Source organism: Scyliorhinus torazame, chromosome 9 (genome assembly GCF_047496885.1).
Source record: "Scyliorhinus torazame isolate Kashiwa2021f chromosome 9, sScyTor2.1, whole genome shotgun sequence".
NCBI classification, from domain to species: Eukaryota; Metazoa; Chordata; class Chondrichthyes; order Carcharhiniformes; family Scyliorhinidae; genus Scyliorhinus; species Scyliorhinus torazame.
The window spans coordinates 198,438,124-198,453,636 of NC_092715.1; the positions used below are offsets into that span (position 1 = coordinate 198,438,124).

Below are 15,513 nucleotides of genomic sequence, written 5' to 3' on the forward strand. Positions count from 1 at the left end.
TCTGGAGGTGGCAGAGAGCAGGGATCGAGAGGATGGGTGATATGTTTATCGAGGGGAGCTTTCCCAGCTGGAGGGAACTGGAGGTGAAATTTCAACTTATGGGAGGGAATGAATTTAGCTACCTGCAGGTGAAAGACTTCCTACGCAGGCAGGTCTCAACCTTCCCGTTCCTACCACCAAGGGGGATACAGGACAGGGTAGTTTCCAGAATGTGGGTGGGAGAAGGGAGGGTTTCAGACATTTATAAGGAGCTTATGGGGTCAGAGGAAACACCAGACCGAGGAGCTGAAACACAAATGGGAAGAGGAGTTAGGTGGAGAGTTAGAGGATGGTCTCTGGGCAGATGCAGAGTCGACGCGTCCACAACATGTGCCAGGCTCAGCCTGATACAGTTTAAGGTCGTTCACCAGGCCCACATGACAGTGGCCCGGATGAGCAGCTTCTTTGGGGTGGAAGACAGGTGCGCAAGGTGTGTGGGAGGACCAGCGAACCATGTTCTGGGCATGCCCGAAGCTTAGGGGATTCAGGCAGGGGTTTGCAGAGGTCATGTCCAAAGTATTGAAAACAAGGGTGGCGCAGAGTCCAGAGGTGGCGATTTTCGGGGTGTCATAAGACCCGGGAATCTAGGAGGAGAAAGAGGCAGACGTTCTAACCATTGCTTCCCTGGTAGCCCGGAGATGGATATTATTAGCTTGGAGGGACTCAAAGCCCCCGAAGTCGGAGACCTGGCTGTCTGACATGGCTAGCTTTCTCTGTTTGGAGAAAATAAAGTTTGCCGAGGGTCAATGTTAGGGTTCGTCCGGAGGTGACAGCCGTTCGTAGACTTCTTATGGAAAATTAACCGTCAACAGAAAGGGGGGGGGGGTGTAGTGTAGTGCAGAGTCGGAGGCTAGAAAAGGTGGGACCTGTGAGAGAGGATGACGGGTTTTTGCACTATGTTTATATTTGTATGTACACTGTTTCTTCTGTTACTGTTATAAAACCATAAATACCTCAATAAAATGTTTACAAAAAACCCAGTGTTAACACAATAAGAGATGGAAACCGGGATGTACTCGTGGTTTGGGTAGAGATGAGAAATCGTAAGGCAAGAAGTCACTTGTGGGGACGGTGTACAGGTCTCCTAACAGGAGCCACATGATCAGGCAGAGTACAAAGGAAGAAATAATGGGAGCTTGTCAGAAAGGTACGGTGATAATAGTGGGGGACTTTAATCACATACAGACTGGAAAAATTGTTTGGGAAAAAATAGCTTAGATGAGTTCAGCATTTTAGGGAAGGTTTCTTCGAGCAGCACGTTCTGGAGCCAGAGAGCAGGCTATGTGAGACCTGATGTGGAGATGCCGGCGTTGGACTGGGGTGGGCACAGTAAGAAGTCTTATAACACCAGGTTAAAGACCAACAGGTTTGATTGAAAACAAACCTGTTGGACTTTAACCTGGTGTTGTAAGACTTGTTACTATACGAGAACCTGGTATTGCGCAACAAGACATGATTAATTAATGACCTCAATAATGATGCCCCTAGTTAGCAACAATGATATGATTCAATTCAATTTTACCTTCCTCGAGGGAGATCTTAAACTTCAATAAGGACAATTACATGGGCATGAAAGCAGAGCTAGCTAAAGTGAACTGGCAATTGAGATTAAAGGATAGGTCAACAGATGCAGTGGCAGACATTTAACAGGATATTTCAGAATACACAGAATAGTAACATTCCAATGAGAAAGAAAAATTCCAAGGAGTGGATCCACCATGCGTGGTCAACTAAAAAAGTTAATGATAGTGAGAAAAAGCACACGATTGTGCAAGTAAGGATGGCACACTCGACAGAATATAAAGAACAGCAAATTAAAATTAGAAGATTAATACGGACAAAAATATTTCAGTACAAGGGAAAGATATTGTTATGGGCCAGGATTTCGAGAACACCAAAGCATATCATGGAGTTCACCTGACCTACAACGGTTTATAGAGTTTGGTTATGAGGAGCACAAGGGCCCACTCTTCAGGTGTTATGCAACAGAGGCCTTAAACACTTACATAATCAAAAAAGTGTATTCTACAAATTCAATTAACATTTTATAAAACACAGACAATAAGCATTTTTATCAACTACAAACATACATCCCTCCACACAGCTACAGTACTCTATATTTAACCCTTAATAACTTCCCTTGTACTGATTCACTTTAAGTAACAACATCCAAGTAAAACCCTTTTTAACAAAACAGGAGATTTGAATTCTTTACAGAAAACAGGTATCACTTTTAAATTATCAAGTTATCTGGACACCGTTTAACATAGAGAGACAGACAGATCCAACCCAGTGTGAGGTGACGAAGGAAGGAGTCCCCCCGGGTGTGGATGGAAAGGAGCGGCGGTAGTGGCCAGATTGCGGAGGGTCCTCTGGAGCAGCGGCAGAGAAGAGAAGGGAGAAGCAAGATGGCGGTCGATGGAGCCCAGATGGTATGGGGCCCAGATGGTATGGGGCCCGGACCAGCAGGAGTTTCTCCGACAATGTGTGGAGGAGCTCAAGAAAGAGGTGCTGGCGCCGATGTTACTGGCAATCGAGGGACTGAAGGAAACACAAAAGGTCCAGGCGATGGAGCTCCATGGAGTGAAGGCAAAGGCAGCCGAGAATGAAGATGAGATACAGGGACTGGTGGTAAAAACGGAGACACAGGCTTGACCCCAGCCTGGATTCACACGAGGCACTACACAAGAGGTACATAGAAAGGCTGGAAGCCCTGGAGAACAGCTCGAGGAGGAAAAACCTACAGCTTCTAGGTCTCCCCGAAGGAACGGAGGGAGCTGATGCTGGGGCGTATGTGAGTACGATGCTCCATACTCTCATGGGAGCTGAGGCCCCAACGGGCCCCCTGGAAGTGGAGGGAGCGTACCGGGTCCTCGTGAGAAGACCAAAGGCAGGGGAAACACCAAGAGCAATAGTGGTGAAGTTCCATCGCTACAGGGACAGAGAGATGGTCCTGAGCTGGGCCAAGAAGGCACGGAGTAGCAAATGGGAGAATGCGGTGATACGTGTGTATCAGGACTGGAGTGCGGAGGTGGCGAGAAGGAGGGCGAGCTTTAACTGGGCCAAGGCGGTGCTCCATAGGAAGAAAATTAAATTTGGGATGCTGCAGCCAGCGCGACTGTGGGTCACGCATCAGGGCAAGCACCACTCCTTCGAGACGGCGGAGGAGGCATGGACATTCATCCAAGAGGAGAAACTGGACTAGATTTGAGAGTTTGATGTTTGGAGAGAAGCAGCGAGGTGGTGGTACAGAATTGTAAAGTGGGGAAAGGGGAGGGCTACTGTATAGCAATGTTGGACGGGGAATTTTTCTCCCCCCGATGGGGGGGGGGGGACACACGAAGAACTGTGGGCACCGGTGGGAAAAGGGACAGGGAAGGGGAATGAGGGAACTGCGCCATGGGGGCGGGGCCGAGAGGAAAGCGCGGGTTTTTCGCCCGCTATGGAAATTATAGCGGGAAAACGGGCGCAGGAAGGAAGGGAGCCTCACACGCAGGGAGATCAAAGGGTGAACGGGGGAAGCAAAGCTCCGTGATAGCCCTGACATTTTTTATAATCTACCTAACAATGACTTTAATCCATGTCCTACATCCTGAATTTTCTTTAAAAAATTAAACACTCTGGCCTAAACATTCCTGGAAAATGTTGGTACAAATCCAACACAAAAGATAATGCATCAGTCCCAAGTGGCAAACATAAGATGACAGTATATTAAAGTTTGTTTCTCAACTGTAAACAAGCAGGAAATCCCCATCAGACGTCAGCACAAGAAACGGGAATAAACATCATGTAATTTCTGCCCCATGTTACAGACAGGCGGGGGACCAATTTAAAACAGCTCCGATTTCTAACCACCTGTAAACAGAAAGGTGTCCGCCTTTATAAGTGGTGGCATCTTTTTCCCAAGCCTTCAGTTTTGGAGTGATCCAATCCTCTGTTAATATCCTACAAATTCATAGGGTTAGTTTATTTTACACACTCAAAGCACGAGAAGAGGGTTCATAACATTTCCCCCGTTTTTTTTTTAAGCATTTATCTAATAAAAGAGAAGGGAAAGAAAGACCTACAGGGTATAGACCACTGACAAAGACAGACTTATTGTTTCACACGAATCCAGAATCAAAAGTCTAATGGTGTATTCCTTCAAAGAGGTTAGCAGGCTGAAACCGATACAGGCAATCCACTTTCCCAGCAGTGCTGACGTCCATGATGGGAGAAGTATGTCGGGTTCAATTAGTCTTGTAGTAGGCTTTGGTACAAAATTCAGACATATGCAGTAGATGAGGGCCAGATCATTTAAACCTGGATAGAGCTCTGGTTTTGCTGCTCGTGTTGACAGGAGGTGGCAGACTGCCTCTTTTCGGTTCACAAAGCAATGTTACAGGTTCCAGCAGTGTGGCGGCAAGGGTTACGTGACATAACTGCCACTTCTTCCCTTTGGTTTGGACGAAGGGTGCATATTCCTGGTCAGAATTCTTGAGATGGTTACCGTTTCATCCATTAATAAGTTTACCACATGCTTCAGGGTCTTTTGTCCTTACAGATGGTTTGTTGCCCACGACTTTGCTTCAGAAATGTAAAGAGGCCTTTTTTAAAACTTGGAATTTGTTTTCTGCAGTCACATGTGGCATTAGCTCATCCTTAAACATAGCGATGTTACTGCGGCTTTTCTGAAGGCCAGAAATTCCTTGTGAGCTGTAGCCAGTTAAGGCTTCAGTCAGTGCAACGCCTTTGTTCATTCTATTTTTTGTTAATTTCATAAAGTAATCAGGATGATAGAGATATATTTTTTTTCTTTCTTTCGTTCATGTCTTCTTGGCTTGACACCCAGTGCTATCCCCCCGCCCCCTAAGTCTTTCACATGTATTTAGATCGGAAATCAGAAAAATCATCAGCTCAGCTTACATTTGAGGATGGTGAATTTTGAATTGGTGTTCCCCTGTTTAACATTGGGTCAATACTGAATAGTCTGGTCTCATCATGATCCCGGTTTCATAGCATTTAATGAGCTTGTTTCATGTCCCTCCTGAACCAATATTCTCCAATAAAAGCAGGCTCATTTCCTGGAGTTCCTGCAGACATTTGAGCTCCCAAATGCTCAACAACATTTTGAAGAGAAAAATTTGGTCAAGTGAATTTAAACTTTAATCAACGGACCAAACATCTGCACACTCACGCAACTGGACTACGCAAACAGATGCTAGGATCTCCAAGAAAGTCTAGGTTTGAGTCAAAAGTAAGACAGGAAATATAACGGCTTCTGTGCGAGTATGGTGAGCTGTATTGTATTTTTTGAAAAAGATACATTGGATTTTTTAATGTTTCCAAAAAAGGAGGAAAATGCAGATGAAACTCATTTAAAATTCAGACTGGGTTATGTGGCACCCTTACAACATTACATTTGGTTGCTTGTAATGTGATTTGACAGCACAGACCAGAGTCATTAACTCCCTGTTGAAAGTATTTGTGCGTCACACATTTCAAATAACAGTTGATCTTGATCAAGGCAAATCAAACTGGTTAACTGACCAATTACTGTATTGTGTTATTGCAGTTGGATCACCCAAAATCAGCATGAACCTGCAAACCTAGAATCAGAACCCAAGTCTCCAGAACTTGAACAGTAAAGTGAAAATGTTAGCTGGCTAGGATGAACTGCAGTAATGTCCACTTGACTGCCAATAAACTACACAGTTGCAGTTTAACTAAATATATTGGAACCAAATGTTATTTTCTCATCTCTGCACCACTCCTCAGCCCAAGAAGGTTTGCAAATATAAAGTAACTTACCCAATGTCAATGAGAGGTGGTTTCTCCCGTCCTCTTTTGTAGCAAAGATGCATTTCTGGACTTTTCAAGCTTCCAAAATTCAAGTTTGCCTGAAGTCCTGTGGGGGTGCTCTCAATGCAAGTATAGCCTTCAGGAACATTTTCTCCTGCTGATTTAATTATCACAGCGAGATCTGTTATTGGTGCTTTTGGTCCTGTTGACTTAGTCTCTGAGATTGCAATTTCTTGCTCCAACGGTGTAGATGTGTCAGTTAATCCTGCAACTACAAAGTAGTCACTAACTCTTGGGCCTTTATCTTCTATCATGGCTGAGTGTTCCTTAAGAGCAATGAGAGAATAAAAGTAGAAACTTAGCAATTCATCAAAATACATAAGCCGACCGCAGAGGTTGCAGAAATTATAATTTCAGGTGAATTTGGTGACTGTTTTCTTTTTAAAATCGTAATTGTTTTCGGTGCAATTAACGTTGGCTGGTTTCAGCTCTGACATCATGTCTTTAATTACTAAAAGTTGCAGGGTCGCATGGCGGCGCAGCAGTTAGCACAGCTGTCTCATGGCATTGAGCACTCAGGTTCAATCCTGCCCCGGGTCACTGTCCATGTGGAGTTTGCACATTCTCCCCGTCTGCGTGGGCCTCGCCCCCACAACCCAAACATGTGCAGGCTAGGTGGATTGGCCACGCTAAATTGCCCCTTAATTGGAAAAACAATTGGATACTCTAAATTTATGAAAAATTTAGCAAAAGTTGCGTTGAATAACAAAAAGATTAATAAGGAGGGAAAAATTAAGAGTACAAGAGGAAGATAGCTAGTAATATGAAGATGGATGGCAAACGTTTCTACAGATATTTAAGAGTTAACAAAGTAAGCATTGGTCCTACAGAAAGTGCATCTGGGGAATTGAAATGTAATCTAGGAGATGGCGGAACAGGTACTTTGCATCAGTCTTCCCTATAAAGGATAAAAGTAACGTGTCAGAAACAGACGTTTGTCAGTTAATGGACGCGAGGGAGGAACTCAAAAATTTCAAACACCAGGGAAGTGGTATTGAATGAATTGTTGGGACTGCAGGCTAACAAACCCCGGTTCCAGAAAGAACTCATCCCAGGGTCTTGAAAGTGGCGGCTCAGGAGACAGTTGACAGTATTAGTTTTAATTTTGCAAAATTCCCCAGATTCAGAGAAGGTCCCACTAAATTGGAAAATAGCAAACCTAACTCCTTTATTCAGAAAGAGAAAACCGGCCAGTTACCCGAACAGGTGCCGGAGTGTGGCGACGAGGGGATTTTCACAGTAACTTCATTGCAGTTAATGTAAGCCTACTTGTGGCAATAATAAAGATTATTATTATTATCTGTCTATTGAAAATTATTAGAAGCCATTAATGTCAGTAATGATGGAGAATGAAAGGTTTAATGAGAGGGAAGAGCTGAGGGAGATCAATATTAGTAGAGAAATGGTGCTGGGAAAATTAATGGGATTGAAGGTGGATAAATCCCCAGGGCCTGATGATCTGCATCCCAGAGTGCTTAAGGTGGCAGCTCTGGAGACAGTGGATGCATTGATGGTCATCTTCCAGGATTCTAGAGACTCTGGAACCGTCCCTGCAGATTGGAGGGTAGCTAATGTCACTCCAATATTCAAAATGGGAGGTAGCGAGAAAACAGGGAATTATAGACGAGTAAACTGAACACCTGTAGCGGGGAAAATTCATGAATCCATTATCAAGGACTTTAGAGCTGAATATTTGGAAAGCAGTGGCAGGATCAGTCAGAGTCAGCATGGATTTATGAAGGAGAAATCATGCTTGACAAATCTGTTGAATTCTTTGAAGATGTAATCAGTACAGTTGACAAGGGGGAGCCAGTCAATGTGGCATACTTGGGACTTTCAGAAGGTGTTTGACAAAGTCCTGCAAAATCGATAATTGTGCAAGATTAAAGCACATGGGATAGGGGGAAATGTACTGAGGTGAATAGAAAACTGGTTGGCAGCAAGAAAACAAAGAGTAGGAATTAATGAGTCCTTTTCAAATTGGCAGGCAGTAACTAGTGGGGTGCCACCGGGAACAGTACTGGGACAACAGCTATTCACAATATATATATATTAATGATTTGGACGAGGGAACAAATTGTAACATCTCAAAGTTTGAAGATGATACCAAGTTGGGAGTGTGAACTGTGACAAGGATGCAGAGATCCTACATCTGGCCAGGTTGGATGAGTGAGCAAATCAATGGAAGACGCACCATAATTTGGATAAGGGTGAGGTTATTCACTTTGGAAACAAAAACAGGAAAGCAGATTACAATCTGAATAGTTGTAAATTGGGAAGGGGGGGGGGGGTGCACAGGGGGAACTGCGTGTCCTTGAACACCAGTTGCTGAAGCGCTGAAGGTAAGCATGCAGGTGCAGCAGGCAGTAAAGAAGGCTAATGGTATGTTGACCTTCATTGCTAGAGGTTTAGAGTATAGAAGCAGGGATGTGTTGTTGCAGTTGTACAGAACCTTGGTGAGGCCACACCTGGACTATTGTGTGCAGTTTTGGTCTCCTTCTCTGAGGAAGGGCGTTCTTGCTCTTGAGGGAGTGCAGCAAAGATTTACAGAACGGATTCCAGGGATGACAGGATTGTCATACAAGGAGAGATTGACTCGGTTAGGATTGTTCTCTCTGGAATTCAGAAGAATGAGGGGGTCTCAGAGACTTCATTCGAACAGGACTAGACAGGGTAGATGCAGGGAGGATGTTCACGATGGTGGGCGTGCCCTGAACCAGGGGTCAAAGCCGGAGGTTTCGGGGTAAACCATTTCGGAAAGAGATGAGGAGACATTTCTTCACCCAGAGAGTGGTGAGCCTGTGGAATTCATTTCCACCGGAAGTAGTTGCTGCTAAAACATTGAATATATTCAAGAGGCAGCTAGATATAACACTTGAGGAGAATGGGATCAAAGTCTATGGGGAGAAAGCAGGATTAGGCTATTGAGTTGGATGATCAGCCATGATCGTGCTAAATGGCGGAGCAGGCTCAAAGGGCCAAAAGGCCTCCCACTGCTCCTATCTTCTATGTATCTATGTATTACTAAAGATGTTATAGCAGGCCACTTGGATAAGCTCAAGGAAATCAAGCAAAGTCAACATGGTTTTGTAAAAGGGAAAGCATAAAAAAGGGAAATAAATCCATGAAAGTTCTTTGAAGGAGTCACATGTGCTGTGGAAGAAGCACAACAGGTAAATATACTGTACATAGATTTCCAGAGGTCGGTCATCTGATAAGTTGCCACAAAGATTATTGTGGAAAACAAAAGCTCATGTTATATGGGGTAACATATGATTGGCTACCCAACAGGAAACAGATGGCATAAATGGATCATTTTCTGGTTGGCAGGTTGTGACAAGGTGGCATACCACAGGGGATTTATACAATTGACTTGGATGAAGGGATCGAAGATGTAGTCACTACATTTGCTGACAACACAAAGATGGGTAGAAAAGTAAATTGCAAAGAGGGCATGAAGCTGAAAAAGGAAATAGATAATGTTGAGTGGGCAAAGATCCAGCAAATCGCCTATAACGTGGCAAAATTTGAAATGGTCCATTTCGGTAGGAAAAATAAAAAGCAGATTAGTTAAATGCCGTGATATTGTAGAGCTGAAGTGCAGAGTTATCTGGGTATCCGCATACATGAATCACAAAAGACTAGTATGCAGTTATAGCAGGTAATTAGGAAAGCAAACAGAATGTTATCTTTTGTGAGGGGAATTGAACACAAAAGTAGAGAGGTTATGCTTCAGTTGTACAGGGCACTAGTGTGATCACATTTGGAGTAATGTATACAGTATTGATCTTATTTCAGGAAAGAGTTTAATGCATTGTACACAGTTCAGGGATTTATTAGACGAATACCTGGAATGGGTGGTTTGTCTGATGAACAAAGGTTGCACAGGTTAGGCTTGTATTCATAGTTTAGAAGAATACAAGTAACTTGACAGCAGAATATGACTGCAAGTGAGGCAGGTAGAAGGTGACCTTGTCCAACAGGTACATACTCCCGGTGTACATGAGGCAAAGGGAGGAGAAGCAAACTGACCATTGAATGGGGCCATTCAAGTTTTTTTTTGGGGGGGGGGGGGGGGGGGGGGGGAGAGGGAGGAGGAGGAGGAGGAGGGCGAGAGCGAGAGCGAGAGCGAGAGCGAGAGCGAGAGCGAGAGCGAGAGCGAGAGCAACACCCAGGGTCCCGCACAGTATGTTGCCTACCCGGTGCCAGGGTGAGGGACATCCCCAACCAGCTTGAAAGGATATCAGAGAGGGAGGAAGAATCCAGTTGTGGTTCACGTTGGGACAAACAAGGTATGCAAAACTAGGCAAGAGGACCAGTTTGGAGAATATCAGGAACAAAATTAAAGAACCGGTTCTCAAGGGTTACAAGCAAAAGGAAAGAAAAAAAAGGGTAAATAAAGATAAACTATTTCCACTGGTTGGGGATTCTAAAACTAGGGGTACAGTCTACAAAATTAGAACTATTAGACTGTTCAGAAGAGACATCAGGAAGCTCTTCTTCACTCAAAGGGTGGGAGGGGTTTGGAACTCTCTCCCACAGACAGCAATTTAAGCCATAGCAGTTGTTAATTTTAAATCGGAGGTATTGTTAAGCAAAGAGTTGCAGAGTGGTTAGCACTACTGCCTCAAAGTTCCAGGGACCCAGGTTCAATTCCAGCCTTGGGTGAGTGTCTGCGTGGGTTTTCTCTGGGTGCTACAGTTTCCCCCCCCCCACAGTCCAAAGATGTGCAGGTTCGGTGGATTGACCAGGCTAAAATTGCCCCTCAAGTGTCCAAGAGTTAGGTGGGGTTACAGGCCTAGGTAGGGTGCTCTTTCAGACCTGATGGGTCGAATGGCCTCCTTCTGCACTGCAGGGATTCTATAATATGGGGCAACAGTAGGTGTATGAAATTAGGCCACAGATCAGCCATGATCTCAATGAATGGCAGGGCAGGCTCAAATGGTTTACTCCTGTTCCGATCCAATGTTCAGGAAGATCTTTTGATTGTTCCGAGATAACTCAAACAATTCACTGATACAATCGACCTGCACATCCCCATGGAAGATTCTGAAGGGTCTTGACAAGATAGATGCGGGTGAATCTAGCACCAGGAGTCTCTATTTAAAAACAAGGGGTTGCTAATTTAAGACAGAGATAAGATGTTTTCTCAGAGGGTCGCGAGTCATTCTTTCTCCAAAGGCAGTGGAAACAGAATATTTTAAGGCAAAGCTAACTCTGGAAGAGGAGGGAGAGGAGGGAGGGAGAGAGAGGAGGGAGGGAGAGAGAGGAGGGAGGGAGGGAGAGAGAGGAGGGAGGGAGAGAGAGAGAGGAGGGAGGGAGAGAGAGAGAGAGAGAGGAAGGGAGAGAGAGAGAGAGAGAGAGAGAGGAGGGAGGGAGGGAGAGAGAGAGGAGGGAGGGAGGGAGAGAGAGGAGGGAGGGAGGGAGAGAGAGGAGGGAGGGAGGGAGAGAGAGGAGGGAGGGAGGGAGAGAGAGGAGGGAGGGAGAGAGAGAGAGGAGGGAGGGAGAGAGAGAGAGGAGGGAGGGAGAGAGAGAGAGGAGGGAGGGAGAGAGAGAGAGGAGGGAGGGAGAGAGAGAGAGGAGGGAGGGAGAGAGAGAGAGGAGGGAGGGAGAGAGAGAGAGGAGGGAGGGAGGGAGAGAGAGGAGGGAGGGAGGGAGAGAGAGGAGGGAGGGAGAGAGAGGAGGGAGGGAGAGAGAGGAGGGAGGGAGAGAGAGGAGGGAGGGAGAGAGAGGAGGGAGGGAGAGAGGAGGGAGGGAGAGGAGGGAGGAAGGAGGAAGAGGAGGAAGAGGAAGGAGGAAGAGGAGGAAGAGGAAGGAGGAAAAGGAGGAAGAGGAAGGAAGAGGAAGGAGGAAGAGGAAGGAAGAGGAAGGAGGAAAAGGAGGAAGAGGAAGGAGGAAGAGGAAGGAAGAGGAAGGAGGAAAAGGAGGAAGAGGAAGGAGGAAAAGGAGGAAGAGGAAGGAGGAAAAGGAGGAAGAGGAAGGAGGAAAAGGAGGAGGAAGAGGAAGGAGGAAGAGGAAGGAGGACAAGGAGGACGAGGTGGAAGAGGAGGAAGAGGGAGAGAGAGAGAGAGAGAGAGAGAGAGAGAGAGAGAGAGAGATCTTTTGGGGTTTGTTCATCATGCATTATCGGAAGTTGGTTACAGGGGGGGGGGGGGTTGTATTGTAAAGCTGTTGAAAATTTGTTGAATAATACTAAAAAGAAAAAGGAATGTGGGGTTGAGGTTACAATCAGATCACAATCTTACTGAATGGCGGAGCAGGTTTGAAGGATTGCATGGCCCACTCCTGTGCCTCCTTCGTCTCTTCACTAGCCACAGACCTGTGCATTGATGCTTCCAAAGGATAGCAATCAAAAGTGGGAACCACAGACTGTGTCCCCTTGGCCAGCCATTAGATGCAGCATCTAGTAGCTGGTCTAGTTGAGATTAGCTAACAGATTAGCAAACGACCCACGGCTTTCTTGATCTATTTAGGTCATGCAGTACCTTCATCTCAGAGGGGGCAAAAAGAAACTAATATTTGCAGGCAGTGCTGTCAGCAAACAGAAACACAGATATTTCCTGTGGAAGCTCGATGAAGTGAATGCTGAACAGGCAAATAAAAGGCACCTTAACAAGGATGGGGTGGGGAAAGTAACAGTATCAATGAATTGTTTGAGTCATCTCAAGAACAATCAAAAAGATCTTGCTGAACAGTTAAGATGTCAACTTGGGTGAAGGGATCAGAATATACAAACCCCTAAACACCCTCCGTTTCTGAAAAATTGTTCGCCAAGAGCTCCATTGAATTTTGGCCATTTTCAGCTGAGTTGTTCTAGAACTGACCCAAGAAGGGAAATGCAAGTCTGACATGAGACTGGCATTAAGCCCATGCAAATTTATTTTGCGTCAGAATACTCTTAAGTAAAAACTTTCCACAAATGCCAACAAAATGTTTTGCTTAACTGCCATGTTCAAAGAGTAGGGAGACCTGCCTACATCTACTCTTGTACCAGAGATCTTGCATCAGTAAAAGTAATGGTCCGGAGTGAAATTAACTACTTTTATCTGATAAAATATTGCCACTGCTCCAGAAGATCATAGCGCTTAAGCTGACTGGTGGTGATTTAACTGGAGGGTCACCACACCTCAGGTAAAGGGCAAGGTTGAGAAGTGCAGTCTACAGCAATCTTACTCACTGGGCAGCACTGTGGTGCAGTGGTTAGCACTGCTGCTTCATGGCACTGAGGATCCGAGTTCGATCCTGGCCCTGAGCCACTATCTAGCTGGAGATTGCACATTCTCTGCGTGTCTGTGTGGGTTTCATCCCAACAACCCAAAGATGTACAGGGTAGGTGGATCGGCCCCTCTAAATTACAATCAAGTGGCGGTGGGAGGGGAGGGGGGGGGGCATTGGGGTTGTATTTACTTGTTGTAAAAATGTTAAAATGTTGAAAATTTTAATAAAAATATTATTAAAAATGACAAACTGGGTAAATAGTTAAAATGCCAGGAAATACTGCATTTGTGCTGCAAATTTGCCATTTCCTGTTTCATTGCACAATCTTGCACTGGTATATCTTTTATCGGAGGAATTTCTGCCGTTTTTATTGCAATAATGAAGAACTGTTACTCAAAAACTATACCAGCTTCTTAGTGTGCAAGGAACAGCAATAAATGATTTTTGTACTTTATTCAGTTTCACACTTGGGAGAGTGTGTTGAGAGTTTCAGAAGGCAAAGAATAGAATTGGAAATCATTTGCTAAATGGCCCTGAACTAACAGGAGTCCTATTAAAATTTGTCTTAAAACAAGACACATCAGTGTGGTCAATGGTAGATTTCATATTTAAAAATTGTAACATCCTCATGAGATATAACAATGTGTCTAGCATTAATTTCATGTTGTTATTTGAAATTGTAAGATTAAAAATGAGCATTTCTCAGATTCTTTGGGGTGGAGGACAGGAGTGCGAAGTGCGCGGGGGGGCCAGCGAATCGTGGCCATATGTTCTGGGCATGCCCAAAACTGAGCGGATTTTGGCAGGGGTTTGCTGACGCCATGTCCACAGTATTAAATACGAGGGTGGCAATGAGTCCGGAGGTGGCGATTTTCAGGGTGTCACAGGATCCAGGAATCCAGGAGGAGAAAGAGGCAGATGTTCTGGCCTTTGCTTCCCTGGTAGCCCGGAGGCGAATATTGCTGGCATGGAGGGACTCAAAGCCCTGAAATCAGAGATCTGGCTTTCAGACATGGCAGGCTTCCTCTGCCTGGAGAAAATTAAGTTCGCCATGAGGGTCTCTGCTGGGGTTCACCCGGAGATGGCAACCATTCGTCGACTTCCTCGCAGAGAACTAATCGTCAGCAGAAAGGGAGGGGGGGGGTAAAGAGGGGGTTAGGTTAGCGTAGGTTATGGGGGTAAGTAATGGCAAGACCCGTGGGAGAGGGAGGTGGAATTTGCACTATGTTCATATTTTTCTTATGTATATTGTTGATTTTGTTGCTGTTGAAATGCCAAAGAAATACCTCAATAAAACGTTTATTTTTTTTAAAATTAGCATTTCTACAAATGCATGCATCATCACAACGTTGGGTGACGAAGAAACAATACATTTGATCAACCCATGACATGCTTCTGTGACTAAAAAATCCAGTAAAATTAGACCATTTATTGGTTTGTGACATTAATAGCTTAACATTTCTACATTAAGGAAAATTCTATTAAAGTAATCCCCCAGGGGCAAATAGCAAAAGGCTTTTTAAAAAATGGAAACAATAACATTTCTAGGATTTCAAACATGCAAAACCTCAATTAAATCTCCAAACTAGAGGATACACTTGCCAAGCACAAAACTTACAAATTATGCTGCATACAAATAATCGGGGGTTGAAATTTACACAGCGGTTGAGACACTATTGTACACTTAATTTCTTTCCCCTATTATACAAGCTTCACATTCACCCTATAGTTTGATGGATGCAAACAACTGGCCATGGAGGTCTTAGAGCAGGAATTAGGCTTTTTACCTCTTCCATGATCCAAGCCTGCAGAGGTCAAGTTCAAACATTATTTGCTGCTCTAACTACATCAGATAACTTATCTGGACTAGCTAACCGACACTTTGCTGGACTTCATGATTCAACTGTTTACTGTCTCAATCAGCTGCAACAACCAAGCAGCTAACAATTTAAGTTATTAAACAATAGACTTCATATTACACAATGTATTTTTATGTATATTATGTAGATTATCTATATTTATAAAAAATATATTTGGTCCAAGGAAAGATGCTGGAGTTGGCCAATCGCTAGTTAAAATTAAGTGCATTCTTTCTATATGTTGCTACTCAGGGAGTCGATGGGTTTGCATCTATAAGTAATCATGTTCAAGTCTTTCAACATTAATGAAATTATTTAATTGAATCACAGTGCATGTATTTAATTGGATCACTGTGCTAATAGGTTACTCTGTGCCAATAGAAGAGTAAAACGCAAGTAGAAACTGTTTTCCTCCAGCAATTTTTACTGAATTTAGACACTTGTCAGAATGATGCCTTGCTTGAACCAAATCAGATACCTCATTATAAAAAGGTCATGCTGATTTGCCAACTGGTTTAAGATCAAAATGTTGCCAATTGCAACGTTACTCTGTTTA

General features: G+C 44.3%; 1 protein-coding gene across 4 annotated transcripts in view; it reads right to left on the reverse strand.

Moving 5' to 3' along the window:
- Positions 1–15,513, reverse strand: part of dennd4c (DENN/MADD domain containing 4C) — a 287,047-nt gene that overhangs the window by 221,377 nt on the left and 50,157 nt on the right. For 3 of the 4 annotated variants that reach the window (XM_072516945.1, XM_072516946.1, XM_072516944.1), the window contains exon 2: positions 5,830–6,146. The exons of the other annotated variant lie outside the window; for it this stretch is intronic. In XM_072516945.1, the coding sequence (XP_072373046.1) occupies positions 5,830–6,134 (305 nt within the window). In that variant the 5' untranslated portion in view covers positions 6,135–6,146. The remainder of the gene's footprint in view (positions 1–5,829; positions 6,147–15,513) is intronic. 4 annotated transcript variants of the gene reach the window in all.